This window comes from Schistocerca piceifrons, chromosome 4 (assembly GCF_021461385.2).
Source record: "Schistocerca piceifrons isolate TAMUIC-IGC-003096 chromosome 4, iqSchPice1.1, whole genome shotgun sequence".
Classification (NCBI taxonomy): Eukaryota; Metazoa; Arthropoda; class Insecta; order Orthoptera; family Acrididae; genus Schistocerca; species Schistocerca piceifrons.
Window position 1 is genome coordinate 780,237,208 of NC_060141.1, and position 17,026 is coordinate 780,254,233.

Here is a 17,026-nt window from a genome sequence, read left to right on the forward strand (position 1 = left end):
GGTTCGAAACTGTGACCGTGGCGGTCGCGCGGTTCCAGACTGTAGCGCCTAGAACCGATCGGTCACACCGACCGGCAATTGCACGCTAACGTCGAACGTAGGTAATGGTCACATTAATGTGCCTGGATCGTGTACTTCTGTTTTAATAACGAGTCTGACGGAGTTGAAATATCTGTATTAGCACAATTTCGTAAGACAAATATTTACTAGATCACCATCGTCACATTCAGACATGTGCTGGGCGTGGAATCTCTAATATTTAATCGGGTACCTGTACCCAATTCACTAAATTGTTAGCTGTGCCAACCTTCCGTATCTGAAAAATCCAATAATAATATAATTTGAGCTCAGGTGAAACAGTCATCAGCGCGGCCTAATACACATATTCCCAGAAACACGCAATGGATAATTGACTGAACTGTCTATTTGCGTACCTAAACATGAATATGATTATAAAAACTTAAAATTTCAATGAGTAACAATATATTCCAACGAATAATTGTATTGCCAGATATGTGAGTAGCTCTAAAACTTGTCAAGTAACAGAACCTAGTCTGCTGCCCTCGACGGCAAGAGTTGGTCAGAGACAAGGGTGTCGTAGGTCCGTTGTTATTTTCTATACATAAATGATTTAGCGCAGGCGGTAAGTACGAGACTGGGGCTGTTTGCTGGAGAAACTGTGGTGCATTGAAGTGTCGTCACAGAGAAACTGTAGGAAGAGTGAAGACGACGTAGAGAAAATTTATATTTGTTGTGATGAATGGCAGCTTGCGCTAAATGTAGAAAAATAAAAAGTTAATGCAGATGGATAGGAGGAAAAACTGTAACGTTCGACTAGAGCATTAGCAATGTGCTGCTTGACACAATCACGTCGTTTAAATATCTAGGCATAACGTTGAGGTGCAGTATGAAATGTAATGAGCACGTAAGGCTTGTCGTAGACAAAAGCGAATGGTCGACTTCGGTTTATTGCGAGAACGTTAGGAAAGTGTAGATCGTCTGTAAAGGACAGTGCATATAAGACATTAGTGTCAACCACTGTTGAATACTATTCGAGTGTCTAGGATCCATACCATGTCGGATTAAAAGGAGACACCGAAGTAATTCAGAGGCGAGCTGCTAGATTTCGTAGCGGTAGGTACTATCAACACGCAAGTACTATGGAGATGCTTCGAAAATTCAGATCGGAATCATTAGAGGGAAGGTGGCGTACGTTTCAAGGAGCACTATTGAGAAAATTTAGAGAACTGGCATTTCAGGTTAACTGAGGTTAACGATTCTACTATCTCTGTCGTGCATTTCGCGTAAGGACCGCGAAGATTATAGGGATTATTGCTAGTACGGAGGCATTTCGTCAATGAAAGTACAAGGTACCCTCCGCCACGAACCATACGATAGCTTGCGGAGTATGTATGTAGACGTAGAAGTAGAATTTCGCTCAATGTTATTTAAATTAATGGCACAATGCACAGAAGCGTAAATTAGCAGATTAATACAATTCAGTATTATCACTCAAATATATTCGTCAAATAAACGTTCTGTCTAGCAACAAAATTGAAACGGATATTCAGAAAGCTTTTATATACATGAGCGGCACCTCGCGTTCCCTAGCTATCTCTAAAAATACTATTTCAGTCATTTTTAATAGTTAATAACAAACTCATTCAAGCAAACCAATCTCTGCAACTACTATAAATAGGTCACTCTTGTTCTTATACAATATATATATATATATATATATATACATATATATATATATATATATATATATAGTTAAAATCAAACCTTCATTAACTGGTGTTGACCTCTGGACGCTCCTTGCCCTTACACCCATCCTCATGCTGCCGTTACAGCGCACTCTGGTATCACTACGCACATCTTTCCACAGCGAGTTGAACAGTGCGAGCTGGTGCTTTGCTTTACCAAAATACAGGGCTATTACAAATGATTGAAGCGATTTCATAAATTCACTGTAGCTCCATTCATTGACATATGGTCACGACACACTACAGATACGTAGAAAAACTCATAATGTTTTGTTCGGCTGAAGCCGCAGAGCGCTCGAGAGCGCAGTGAGACAAAATGGCGACAGGAGCCGAGAAAGCGTATGTCGTGCTTGAAATGCACTCACATCAGTCGGTCATAACAGTGCAACGACACTTCAGGACGAAGTTCAACAAAGATCCACCAACTGCTAACTCCATTCGGCGATGGTATGCGCAGTTTAAAGCTTCTGGATGCCTCTGAAAGGGGAAATCAACGGGTCGGCCTGCAGTGAGCGACGAAACGGTTGAACGCGTGCGGAAAAGTTTCACACGTAGCCCGCGGAAGTCGACGAATAACGCAAGCAAGGAGCTAAACGTACCACAGACGACGGTTTGGAAAATCTTACGGAAAAGGCTAAAGCAGAAGCCTTACCGTTTACAATTACTACAAGCCCTGACACCCGATGACAAAGTCAAACGCTTTGAATTTTCGGCGCGGTTGCAACAGCTCATGGAAGAGGATGCGTTCAGTGCGAAACTTGTTTTCTGTGATGAAGCAACATTTTTTCGTAATGGTGAAGTGAACAGACACAATGTGCGAATCTGGGCGGTAGAGAATCCTCGCGCATTCGTGCAGCAAATTCGCAATTCACTAAAAGTTAACGTGTTTTGTGCAATCTCACGGTTTAAAGTTTACGGCCCCTTTTTCTTCTGCGAAAAAAACGTTACAGGACACATGTATCTGGACATGCTGGAAAATTGGCTCATGCCACAACTGGAGACCGACAGCGCCGACTTCATCTTCCAACAGGATGGTGCTCCACCGCACTTCCATCATGATGTTCGGCATTTTTTAAACAGGAGATTGGAAAACCGATGGATCGGTCGTGGTGGAAATCATGATCAGCAATTCATGTCATGGCCTCCACGCTCTCCCAACTTAACTCCATGCGATTTCTTTCTGTGGGGTTATGTGAAAGATTCAGTGTTTAAACCTCCTCTACCAAGAAACGTGCCAGAACTGCGAGCTCGCATCAACGATGCTTTCGAACTCATTGATGGGGACATGCTGCGCCGAGTGTGGGAGAAACTTGATTATCGGCTTGATGTCTGCCGAATCACTAAAGGGGCACATATCGAACATTTGTGAATGCCTAAAAAAACTTTTTGAGTTTTTGTATGTGTGTGCAAAGCATTGTGAAAATATCTCAAATAATAAAGTTATTGTAGAGCTGTGAAACCGCTTCAATCATTTGTAATAACCCTGTACTTTTCGGATATGTCAGTTCAACGTCTAACCCCGCAACCATCTTAATTCTTCTCTCATAACGCTCTATTTATTAGGAGGGAATAAAAACAGACGCATGCGTGGGCGATATGACGGGCTGTGACACTGATAAAGTCTTCATCTATAAATTTGTATGCAGCGCGATCTGTAGCGATTTACGTCAATGATGCAAAATTTCTAATCTCGTCCATTAGATCGTGTTCGAGGTTTTCTCGTGCGACTCAGCAATACTGCAAGGAAAATCCGTCGTTTGTCTAGCATCCATTTGCTTCGCTACATGTTCTGCCTAAAACGATTTCTTTTAGACAACATTGATAATCACGTTTGTTTCACCAGTCTGTTCCTTGTAACGTATAGAGGGTGAGTCACCTAACGTTACCGCTGGATATATTTCGTAAACCACATCAAATACTGACGAATCGATTCCACAGACCGAACGTGAGGAGAGGGGCTACTGTAATTGGTTAATACGAACCATAAAAATTGCACGGAAGTATGTTTTTTAACACAAACCTACGTTTTCTTAAAATGGAACCTCGTTAGTTTTGTTAGCACATCTGAACATATAAGCAAATACGTAATCAGTGCCATTTGTTGCATTACAAAATGTTAATTACATCCGGAGATATTGTAACCTAAAGTTGACGCCTGAGTACCATTCCTCCGCTGGTCGATCGTGTGTATCGGAGAGCACCGAATTACGTAGGGATCCAAAGGTAACGGTGTGGACCTTAGGTACAGAAGAGACTGCTGGAACAGCACATTACGTCCACATGCTAACACCTTTTTATTGGTCTTTTTCACTGACGCACATGTACATTACCATGAGGGGTGAGGTACACGTACACACGTAGTTTCCGTTTTCAATTACGGAGTGGAATAGACATATTAGCCCAATAGATGTTCAATGTGGTGGCCACCATTTGCTGCACACAATTGCAATCTCTGGCGTAATGAATGTCGTACACGCCGCAGTACATCTGGTGTAATGTCGCCGCAGGCTGCCACAATACGTTGTTTCATATCCTCTGGGGTTGTAGGCACATCACGGTACACATTCTCCTTTTACGTACCCCACAGAAAGAAGTCCAGAGGTGTAAGATCAGGAGAACGGGCTGGCCAATTTATCCGTCCTCCACGTCCTGTGAAACACCCGTCGAACGTGTACCTCATGGTAATGTACATGTGCGTCAGTGAAAAAGACCAATAAAAAGGTGTTAGCATGTGGACGTAATGTGCTATTCCAGCAGTCTCTTCTGTACCTAAGGTCCATCACCGTTCCCTTTGGATCCCTACGTAATTCGGTGCTCTCCGATACACACGATCGAACAGCGGAGGAGTGGTACTCAAGCGTCAACTTTAGGTTACAATATCTCCGGATTAACATTTTACAATGCAACAAACGGCAATGATTACGTATTTGTTTATATGTTCAGATGTGCTAACAAAACTAACGGGGTTCCATTTAAAAAAACGTAGGTTTGTGTTATAAACATACTTCCGTGCATTTTTTATGGTTTGTGTTAACCAATTACACTAGCCCCTCTCCTCACGTTCGGTCTGTGGAATCGATTCGTCAGTATTTGATGTGATTTACGAAATATATCCAGCGGTAATGTTAGGTGACTCACCGTGTACATTCATTCCCGTCTCTTCAAGTAGTGCACAACATGCGACTCTACATGACTCCTGCTTAATCATAAATGTTTTAATAGCTTCAGCACTGAAGATCAGCTTCACATGGTCGTTAGTGAAGAGTGATAGTACGCACTGATTATAAAATTTCTCTTTCAGGCATATTGGAATATCTATATAAAATGTCTGTTCGCCTTACCAAAATGCCTTTTATTTTTGTTCTGCAGTCCATACAGCAGTCATTAATACTCTAAATGAGATCAGTACTATTGGGAACATGTTTATTGATTTAGATAATAGCCAAGTATATGCCTGAGTTCTGAGACAAATGTCGTAGTCTCCTCTGGCGAAGACACATACATAAATAAAAACAGTAGTATCTATTACTGCCGAAAAAAAGAATATGTAGCTGAAGTATTAGTAGTTAAAATTGTGACACAAGATTTCAGTCTACCATAGTAATGTCAACAAAAGGCAGAAACCAAACGATTTACTACGTTGAATGGGTGACATCCAATCGAATGTAGAGATATTTATTTAGATATCTACTGTAACAGTTGCCTCGTTGACTTATTATTTCTACGAAAACGAAGCTGATGGCCAAGGGTAACTTGCCATATGACTTAATTCTACGATTGGCTTTGATACCATTATCAGCTGGTCAGTTGAATCATACAGACAAAATACAGGGCGAAGCGAAATTCGCTCACTCGGGCTTCGCAGTGTGACTCGTCACATGCCAGCGATAAAAAAATGTCTGTTGCAGAATTTAGTCTGGCGAGTATATCTGGCAGAAGAAGGACGTTAAAGAGTGGCAATCTGGCAACACTATAACAACACGTATAGTAACTACATCTGTTTGGACAGTTCAATCACTCTGCACCGTTGGCGCAGTGGAGAGAGTTTTGGGTTACCATGCAGGAGACCGAGGGATCTGTGCTTGGATTGCCAATTTCATTCTGGCATTTCATACTGTAATATACACCGTTTCTTATGTCACATGTACCCCAAATTTACATCATTTTGTAACGCTGAACACAAGAAATACGAGGTTAGACGAATAAGAAATAGACAGTTGAAACAATTAATACGACCATGGTGATAACACATACAAATAGTAACCGAGTTGGGACATTATTTGCAAAGCACGTTCCTACTGCTACTGGTAACGTAAGACCCTAACGAAATGTAATGGAGCTGAACGAGGCAAGAATAATAGTTGGTACTAATCTATGTGAGCATTAGAGGAGGGTACAAAGGAAACAGGTTTCGCTTCTAGCAGAGGAATTGGTGTGAATAAATTCGAGCGCATGAGGCGGAAAGGGCATCTTATAAGTTGACCAGTGTTCCATTACTCCGATTGTCGTATGTAAGTTCAAATATTTTCTAGAGGACCCGCAGCAATCGCTGTTGACCATTAAGATTTCAGTTGCTTGAATCCAGGATTGAACCGTCGACCTCCAGCTTGCTAACCCAAAGCTATATCCATTGCACTAACTGTGCAGCGCAACTATGCTCTCTTGACAGCGCCACTTACTATACACGTGGTTACCGTGATTCCAGATTGCCACTATTTAACGTCCTTTTTCTGCCGGATGTATTCGCAGGACGAAATTTTGTGACAGACATTTTTTTATCGCTGGCTTGTAAGGACTTGCGCTGCGAATCCCGGGTGTGCGAATTTCGCTTCACCCTGTATAGCGTACCCCTGACGTTGTGTGCACACAGTTGTGCGTGATTGATTCATCATTTAATTAAAAAAGGCACAGTCTTTGAGTTTTGTTTGAATACCAAAGAAATGTTAATTATCTTTCGTCATTTTAAGTATAGGCACTTCTTTGACCGATCTGGAGTCCTGTTAATTGCTGAACTTGAAAGGTTATTGACTATTATGTGTCACCATTGAGGGGTAATGACATCAGGGAAATTGAAAAACAGAGCAGCAGAGATGCTAGCAAACACGCAGGCGTACATCCCTATTCTAAAGTTCTTTGCGTTTGAATTATTTGTTTGTCTGTCCGAATGTTAAGTTTTTCTCATGATGTACCTTGTCCGTTCGGTCAAAATATACGGCCATTTACGTCTCATACTCACATACTGACTCATCAAAACCTGTAGGGTACTTTCCGTTGACCTAGCATCATGAAATTAGGCAAGAAGAAAAGTTTCACACTACAAATGAAGGAAACAATCTTGAGCGTATTATATTGTAATTGTACAACACGAGAAAAGATCATTTTTTGTTTGTGATTTGCTATCTGATTTCCTGTCTATACGTCTGTTGAGATCCCTTTTTTTCTCAGGAACGGGGAGACGTATCAGTTTGACATTTATGTCACATACAAAGCTAGGCGGTGTAAAATATTTAAGCTTTCAAGTTATTACAACTTACATTACAATCATCATCCATCAAATGCAATTACAGCGTAATATTACTTCATGCGAACTTAAAATGTAAGCTGAAGTTGTAGTAAGTAATAAAAGTATTTAATTAAATATTGCCTTCCTTCATATGGAAGCTGGAGTCTCCTGCTAGTTTTGTTTTGTATATCGGGGATAGTTTCAGATTCCTGGGATGGCTTAACTATCTATATACGTTACTACATTAGGATTAAAGGGGACCACTCACCGAAAATCAGAAGTGTTGAGTTGTCGATAGGCACACTCAAAAGGAAAAGAAAAAGTTGCTAACTTTTGTAACTGTCCTTCGACGAGCTAGAGGAAAATACACAACTACACACACACCCACACCCTAGATGGTGCCGGCTGGTCTAGAAGTACACTGGCTAATTTTCGTTCCTTTCTTTGCACCTCTACTTTTCGGTGAATGGTTTTTCGGGAATCATAAAGTATTTATATTCGGCAAGAGCTTCCGTACAACATATGTACGTAATTAAGTTTGTACGGGAACCTCAGAGTGCGAATCCTGCTTGCACTTGGCCAACTTTGCTGATAAATGTTGATATGGGCGCTAGGCGCAGCACCTGATGCAGCACACTGTTCAGTCAAAGTGTCTGTTTATCTTTTCGAAATTACGTCGCAGATTGTTGGAGGAATCAGAAACGCATACAGGAGAGACAATTTGTCCGTAACAGTCTACACTCAGGCACCTAGCAACCGGTGCCCTCCGTAGAAATGCGGTGCATTAGACATCACTCGAAAGGAAACATTCTGAACACTTCAGAAGTGTCCGCTGTTTTCAAGTTGTTGGAGCTGTAGACCATTAAGACCTGTTAATAAATTGTTCTAACTGGCGGGGAGCATTACATAACACACTAAGTTCGCATTCCCTAACGCGCCGATGGGTGAATGGAGAGCGCTACGACTCGTAGCCCCAAAAGCGTTTCTGATGGTCTCTTCTTCTGCTTGCAGACTCGCGGCCGGCGGACGAGGCGGAGGTGGAGGACGTGAGCAGCGGCCTGCGCGGTCCCTACTTCGACACCTCGGCGTCTCGCAACGTGACTGCGCTGGTCGGGAAGACGGCCTACCTCAATTGTCGGGTGCGCAATCTGGGCAACCGGACGGTGAGTCGGCGTCTCTTATCTGAAACATGCTTACTTGGCGTTAGTCAGTTGCGCTCCCTAGACCCCATGGAGCAGTATCTGCAACGTGAAAATAGACCAGTGATACTCGTCTTACTTGGATCCAATACAGTAAAAAGACTTCACGAATAGTTACTGTACCGGGTGATCAAAAAGTCAGTATAAATTAGAAAACTAAATAAATCACGGAATAATGTAGATACAGAGGTACAAATTGACACACGTGATTGGAGTGACATGGGGTTCCCAAAATGTCCGACAGATGGCACTTCATCTGGTCAGAACAGCAATTTATTAGCATAACAAAGTAAGACAAAGAAAAGATGATGGTCTTTACAGGAAATGCTCAATATGTCAACCATCATTCTTCAACAATAGCTGTAGTCGAGGAATAATGTTGTGAACACCACTTTAATCCATGTCCGGTGTTATAGTGAGGCATTGGCGTCGGATGTTGCCTTTCAGCATCCCTAGAGATGCCTGTTGATCACGATACACTTGCGACTTCTGGTGACCCCAAAGGCAATAATCGCAAGGACTGAGGTCTGGGGACCTGGGAGGCCAAGTATGACGAAAGTCGCGGCTGAGCACACGATCATCACCAAACAATGCACGCAAGATGTCTTTCACGCGTCTAGCAATATGGCGTGGAGCGCCATGCTGCATAAACATCGTACGTTCCAGCAGGTGTTTATCAGTCAGGCTGCGGGTGATGCGATTCTGTAACATATCGGCGTACCTCTCACCCGTCACGGTAGCGGTTACAAAACCAGAGTCACGCATTTCCTCGAAGAAAAAAGGCACGATAACGGTAGATGTGGTAAATCCAGCCCGTACCGTGACTTTCTCGTCGTGCAATGGAGTTTCCACGACAGTTCTAGGATTTTTGGTAGCCCAAATTCTGCAGTTGTGGGCGTTGACAGAATCTAGGAGCGTGAAATGAGCTTCGTCGGTCCACAACACGTTACTCAACCAGTTTTCATCTTACGCCTTTTTTTGAAACGCCTACACCGCAAATGCCCACTGCATCAGTAAATCGCCAGGTATCAAAGTGCCAACCAAACAGTAGTGTATGGAATGCCGTTGCGACTTGCGACTGCACGAGCGCTGACTTCCCCGTGCATAGACGAACCCACTACAGTCTCCATTTCTTCCTGAACTGTCTCAGCAGCATTACGCCTTGTGCTCGCTCGGCCACTACGATGTCTATCGTCTAAACAACCAGTGGCTTCGAACTTCGAAATCATTCTCGCCACAGCTGTATTTGTCAACGGACCTTTACCTGTTCGAATCCCCTTCCTATGGCTATAGGATCGTAACTCTGAACTAGTACATTCCCCATTCTGATAATACAGCTTCACTAAAGGCGCATTTTCAGGTAACGTCAACATGCTGCGACTGCTGGTGAATCTGATTCTCTCTCTCATTACAGCTCCTTTTTATACCCGATTGTCATATGCAGTCACTGACGTTATGCTATCCAGCGCCATCTGTCGGACATTTTGTGAACTTCTTTTTTTTTTCTTCTGATAAAATCCCATGTCGTTACAAGCGTACGTGTCAATTTTTACATCTCTATCTACATTATTCCGTGGTTTATTAAGTCTTCAAATATATACTGACTTTCTGATCAATCGGTATTACAACTGACGGACGGCTGTTTAGAAATGGGCGGCTTTCATGCATCGCAGAATCTCCCCATGCTAAGGTATGTCACCTGTTTGATCACAGCCAATCTGTCTCGCATCGCCTCTTTCTGTTAGAGAAGGGAATCTTTGCTAAAACGAGACTGTATGAGGCATGTTCAGAAAGCAAATGTGCTACATTTTTATGTTTTTACAAGGAAGTGTATTTGAAAAAAAATGCAGGTTATTGTTGTAGACGTGTTGACTATTTTTCCATATGATCGCCATCCCGTTCATTGCATGTGATGAGCACAAACTTCGTTATGCTTTCCTCGAAGAGTTCTCCCACAAGCTCCTTTTCCCACTTTAGAACCCCTGTTTGCCTCGGCTCCTCGGATGAAAATTTAATTCCATTCAGGTGTGCCTTCAGGCTGGTGAAAAGACGATAATATGAGGGCACCAAGTCTCGAGAACATTGGGGGTGGTTCAAAACATGCCAACTAGATGAGTCCAAGGGCGCCTTGGCAGTGTGTGAGGACGGGCATTGTGATGCAACAAGCACTCTCCTCTCGTTAACGTTCCCCTCCTTTTGTTGTAAATGCTCCTTTTGAGTTTTTTTAATGGTCTCCATGTATCTTAGTGCTTTGGTGGTCTCCCTGGGGCAGAACTACCACCAAATTGATGCCTTTTCGCTCCCAAAACACCGACTTCAAGATTTATTGCCAGATATTGTTGGTTTAGAAGATTTTGGCAAATGGGGAACTGGTACGACGTCACTGTCACGATTGTCGTTTTGTCTCAGGCGTTTAATGAGCCACACACATTTCATATCCAAACACAACAGAGCTCAGAAAATCCTCAAATTCCAGTTCAAGTCGCTCAAGGTTCAAATGGCTCTGAGCACTATGGGCTTAACATCTGAGGTCATCAGTCCCCTAGAACTTAGAACTACTTAAACCTATCTAACCTAAGGACATCACACACATCGAACCTGCGACCGAAGCACCTAGAACCTCTCGGCCACTGCGGCCGGCCATCGCTCAAGGAACTCGCGGACACTACTGACCCGATTTTTGCCGTCCTGCTCTATCAGTTGTTTTGGGACACATCTTGCGCATAGTTTCTGGTATCCCAGCGTTACTCTGAGTGTCTCGTATAAGACAGTTGTAGAGAGCTGTGGAAGCATCGCCCAAAATTTCATCCACTCTCAATCGCCAGTCATCACGAACAGTTTCCTCGATTTTTTGCACCAACTCATCAGGCGAAATGGGAAAGCCTTCCATCCTTTGTTCGTCATGAACATTGGTTCTGCCTCCTTTAAACTCTGTATACCAGTTGAAACAACCGCTTTGTTCATAATACCTTCGCCGTAAATTGTTTTGATCTTCGAAAAAATGTCAGCAGGTGTTATTCCCTCCACGAGCAGAAAACACCTCGCACTTACCGAGATTTCTTACCGACATCTTTCGCGCAACTGGACACTGCTACGTGAACTGCTTACGTACTACCGTGTTCATGCGATGCTCGCTCTGATCAGGTGAATCCCATACCCCACCCCCCCGCCCCCCACCCCCCTCCACCCCATCTCTACCATTCATTGTTGCCAACCCTTAAAAAACAAAAGGGATTGCCTGTTATGGTCAAAGCACACTTACTTTCTGAACATACCTCGTACAAGCCTGAGTTGTCGCTAAAGGAGAGCTTTGACACGCTCTGACCAATCAGAACGCAAGGCAGCAGAATTCGTTTCTGTTCCACCACGCTGTGCCGGAGAACGGCGCTTCTTCCCTACTTCTCGTCCGCCAGGTCAGCAAGTTGTATCGGACAGTTTTGTAGACATTAGTTTAGTGCGTTTACGAACCCATCCAACCATCAAATACCGTCATTGTGCTCAGATCGCAGCCAGTTTTTGTTTTTGTCTTTTTTTTTTGTTTTTGTTTTAGGGCGCAAAACTGCTATGGTCATTAGCGCCCGGTCTGTGACTTAGGAAAAGGTAAAACGAAAATGGAAACCAGCAGCAATGAGAACGGAACTCCAAAAATTGGAGAAACTAAAAGCAGAAGGAAAGCTTAAAACACCACTACAGAAAGGGGTTGGTTGGCCCCAAAATAAGCTTCAAATGACTGGCACTAATAAACTCGAGAACGCGATCGGCTGAGCGCGTGTCATCTGCTAAAATGGACAATATTTCAGCCGACAGCTGTAGACGGGCGCGTTATGGAGTAAAATAGGGGCACTTAAGTAAAAGGTCTCTCACCGTCCACAGCTGAGAGCAGTGGGGACAGAGCGGGGGAGGATCGCCGCTTAAAAGATGTCGATGGCTAAAAAGACAGTGCCCTATCCGGAGTCTACTTAAAATTACCTCCTCACGACGACGCGTTCGGGAGGAAGAGGTCCAAGCACAGGGAAGAGCTTTCACGTCCCGCAATTTATTATGGGGAAGTGTCGACCAATGTGCATGCCATAAAAGAACAACACGACGACATAAAACACTCCGTAGATCGGCGAAGGGAATCGTGCGAACAGCTGGCCGAAGAGGAGAGACTGCAGCCTTGGTCGCTATATCGGCCACCTCATTTCCACAGATACCAACGTGTCCTGGGATCCTGAGGAACGCCATCGAGATGCCCCGAAGTGGAACAAGCGTAGGTAGTCCTGAAGATGGTGGACCAGAGGGTGGACAGGGTAGGGAGCTTGGAGACTGAGGAGAGAGCTGAGAGATTCTGAACACGTAACATACTGTATCCGCTGATGGCGACGGATGTATTGGACAGCCTGGAGAACAGCGTAAAGCTCCGCAGTATAAACCGAACACTGGTCGGGAAGTCGGGTGTCGCCAACAATATAGGCACTCCCTACACCAAACGATGTTTTTGAGCCATCAGTGTCAATAATTGTGGCATCCTTCATTTGTGCACATAGAGCAGAAAATGCCAGACGATAAACAAGTGAAGGCTGGCTCCGAGCACTATGGGACTTAACAGCTGTGGTCATCAGTCCCCTAGAACTTAGAACTACTTAAACCTAACTAACCTAAGGACATCACACACATCCATGCCCGAGGCAGGATTCGAACCTGCGACCGTAGCAGTCGCACGGTTCTGGACTGCGCGCCTAGAACAGCGAGACCACCGCGGCCGGCTCAAGTGAAGGGGTACCATCCTTGGGAAACTGACAAAGACCACGGAGCAGGCAGGTCCGGGGACGGAGCCAAGGCGGTGCTGTACCCCAAGTTGTCAATAAAGTTTTAGGAAAGCGGAAGGAAAGAGAATGGAGCAATTGACGGTAGCGGACTCCCTGTGGTATTAGGGAGGAAGGGCGGCCTGCATACCCTAAACCCAAGGAGGCGTCGAAATAAATGTCATGGGCCGGATTAGCAGGAATGGACTATGGAAGCATAGTTTACTCTTCTGCTCGGCCGTCTATTCTTCGGCGTCTCGACTCAATCCACCACCGTGGATTACGTTTAGTGTCTGGAGCTTTTTACACCAGCTCTGTGGGAAGCCTTTATGCTGAGACTGCTGAACCTCCTCTGTCCAATCGGCGAGCTGTCCTTCTAAGTCGTTATGCTAGCCATCTGTCTTCCAATTTCGAGCGCACTAAGGCGCGATAGAGGTGGAGAAGGACCACTCGGTCCGCTCCCCAGGAGGTACCATTCAGGACACGGAGGCTGTTGAGGGATCGCAGACAGCGAGACGAAAGATAGGATTCGTGGGAGGACCAGCACAGTTTTCTGTCAAACATAAGACCCAAGAATTTAGCGACGTCCGAAAACGGAAGGTTGACAGGTCCTAGATGTAAGGAAGGTGGAAGAAACTCCGTACGACGCCCAAAATTTACTCAAACGGTCTTACTGGGAGAAAAGCGGAAGCCTGTTTCGGTGCTCCAAGAGTGGAGGCGATCGAGACAGCCTTGAAGACGTCGTTCAAGAAGGCTGGTCCGTTGAGAGCTGTAGTAGATCGCAAAATCGTCGACAAAGAGGGAGTCCGAGACATCAGGAAGAAGACAATCCATAATTGGATTTATGGCAATGGCAAACAATACAACACTTATCACGGAGCCCTGGGGTACCCCGTTTTCTTGGGAGAAAGTAGTGTTCACCCGCACTTTAAATGTGCGCTCTGCCATAAATTCGCGAAGAAAACGGGGCAACGGACCGCGAAAGCCCCAAGAGAACAGTGTGCGGAGGATGCCTGTCCTCCAACAGGTATCGTATGCTCTCTCCAGATCAAAAAATATTGCTACTGTTTGGCGTTTCCGGAGAAAATTGTTCTTGATATCAGTGGAGAGAGCAACAAGATGGTCAACTGCAGAACGATGCTTTCGGAAGCCGCATTGGGCAGATGTTAACAGACTGCGGTACTCCAGCCACCAAACTAAACGGCAATTCACCATACGCTCCAAAATCTTACATACACTACTCGTGAGAGAAATGGGGCTATAGCTAGAGGGGAGATGTTTGTCCTTTCCAGGTTTCGGAACAGGAACGACGATAGCTTCCCGCCATCGTCTGGGAAAAGTACTGTTGGTCCAAATTCGATTATAACGGCAAACGAGATAACGCAGACTAGGGTTTGATAAATGCTGCAACATTTGGATGTGGATACCATCCGGTGCTGGGACGGAGGAGCGAGAAGGAGAGAGTGCATGTTGGAGTTCCCGCATGGAGAAAACAGTATTGTAGCTTTCGCGATTTTGAGAGGAGAAAGCAAGAGGTCGCACTTCCGCTGCACGTTTCTTCGGGAGAAACGCTGGCGGGTAATTTGAACTCGATATCTCAGCACAGTGTTGACCCAATGAGTTAGAAATTGCGACGGGGTCCACTAACGTATCATACGCGACAGTGAGCCCAGAGACCGGGGAGAAATTAGGCGCACCTAACAACCGTCGAATCCGACTCCAAACTTCCGAGGAGGGAGTGAAGGTGTTAAATGAGCTAGTATAGAAGTCCCAGCTTGCCTTCTTGCTATCGCGGATGACGCGACGGCACCGCGCACGGAACTGCTTATAGCGGATACAGTTGGCCAAAGTAGGATGGTGTCTGAAAACGCGAAGAGCACGTCGCTGCTCACGTATTGCGTCACGGCATGCCTCGTTCCACCAAGGAACTGGGGGGCCACGGGGCAATTCGGAGGTGCGAGGTTTTGAAAGTTCCGCAGCTGTAAGAATAACGTCTGTAGTACGAGTGACCTCATCGTCGACGCTAGGAAAGTGACAGTCATCGAATGTCGCTAGAGACAAAAAAAGTGTCCAGTCGGCTTGGGGAAACATCCAGCGACTCGGGCGCATATATGGCAGTTGTGGCTGCAATCGAAGAACACATGGAAAGTGGTCACTCGAGTGTGTATCAACAAGGGCGAACCATTCGAAGCGCCTAGCTAGCGGAACAGTCCCGACCGAAAGGTCGAAATGAGAGAAATTTGTCGTGGAGGCAGACAAAAATGGAGGGTCCCCAGTGTTGAGGAAACAAGATCCGCTTGGTGGAAGACGTCTAGCAATAGTGAGCCACATGGACAAGGATTTGGAGATCCCCAAAGCGGGTGGTGGGCATTGAAGTCCACAACCAGCAAATAGGGGGGTGGAAGCTGACCAAGGAGATGAAGGAGATCATCTCGTGCCATTGATGTGGACGATGGAATGTATACAGTACAAAGAGAGAAGGTGTATCCAGAAAGGGAGAAACGTACAGCGACTGCTTGGAAGGAAGTGTTTAAGGGGATTGGGTGATAATGGAGAGTATTATGGAGAAGAATCATGAGTCCTCCATGTGTTGGAGTGCCTTCAACAGAGGGGAGATCAAATCGGGATGACTGAAAATGGGGGAGAACAAAGCATTCGTGGGGACGCAGCTTTGTTTCCTGAAAACAGAAGATGACCGGCGAGTAGGATCGTAAGAGGATCGTCAGTTCATCCCGATTGGCTCGAATGCCGCGGATATTCCAATGGATAATGGACATAGGGTGGACAGAAAATGGAAGAATGTGACCAAGGTTGCCGTTAACTCAACGACTGCTCAGAGCTTGCGACCGACAGCGTGGAACGGCACTCAGCCGAAGGCAGAAGATCGTGATCCATAGGTTGTTCAGGAGCAGCTCCTGCCACCAGCGATCGGCCGGTTGATCGGCAGCCAGCAGTGCGCCTCGGCGACACAGAAGACGGCCGAGGGCGGTTACCAGCCTTCTTGGAAACATGATGTTTAGGTGAGGGAGGAACCGTTGGTTGTGAAGGTGGGTACGTAAAAAATCTTCCGGGTATGCTCTTTTTTGAAAGTCTGGGTGTCTGACATTTGGGATCGAGATTTAGCAGAACCGATGAAGTGAGCAGGCGAAAGTGGGTAGTTTGAACGGCCGATCTTTGCGCTGGCTGATCCGACGACCGTGTCACTAAAGGTGAGATGACAAGTCTGCGTGGCCGTCTCCTTTGTTGGCCGAAGAGAGGCAAGGACAGTGCTGTATTATCCTGTCTGAGGCACAGTGGGCTTTCGACTGGAGAATAATTTTCGAGCAACAAAGGTCGCTACCTTTTCCTTCACTCTGATATCCTGAATGAGATTTTCGTCTTTAAAAATGGGGCAATCTCGAGAGGAAGCAGAGTGGTCACCCATACAGTTCATGGAACGAGGGGATGGAGGTGGACAAGCACCCTCATGGACATCCTTGCCACACGTAATACATTTGGCCGGGATGGAACAGGACTGGCTGGAATGATTGGACTGCTGGCACCGATAGCAACGCGTAGGGTTTGGGACGTAGGGGCGAACGGAAATTATCTCACAGCCCGCTTTTATTTTCGATGGGAGTTGAACTCTGTCAAATGTCAAGAAGACAGTACGGGTTGGAACGATGTTCGTGTCAATCCTTTTCATGACACTATGAACAGCCGTTACACCCTGGTCAGACAGGTAGTGTTGAATTTCCTCGTCAGACAATCCATCGAGGGAGAGCGTGTATA

General features: G+C 45.3%; 1 protein-coding gene across 1 annotated transcript in view; it reads left to right on the forward strand.

Annotated features, from left to right (window-relative positions):
* LOC124796166 (zwei Ig domain protein zig-8-like) overlaps nt 1-17,026 on the forward strand; it is a 207,568-nt gene that overhangs the window by 14,099 nt on the left and 176,443 nt on the right. Inside the window, exon 2 of the mRNA XM_047260257.1 lies at nt 8,281-8,432. Coding sequence (XP_047116213.1) covers nt 8,281-8,432 — 152 coding nt within the window. The remainder of the gene's footprint in view (nt 1-8,280; nt 8,433-17,026) is intronic.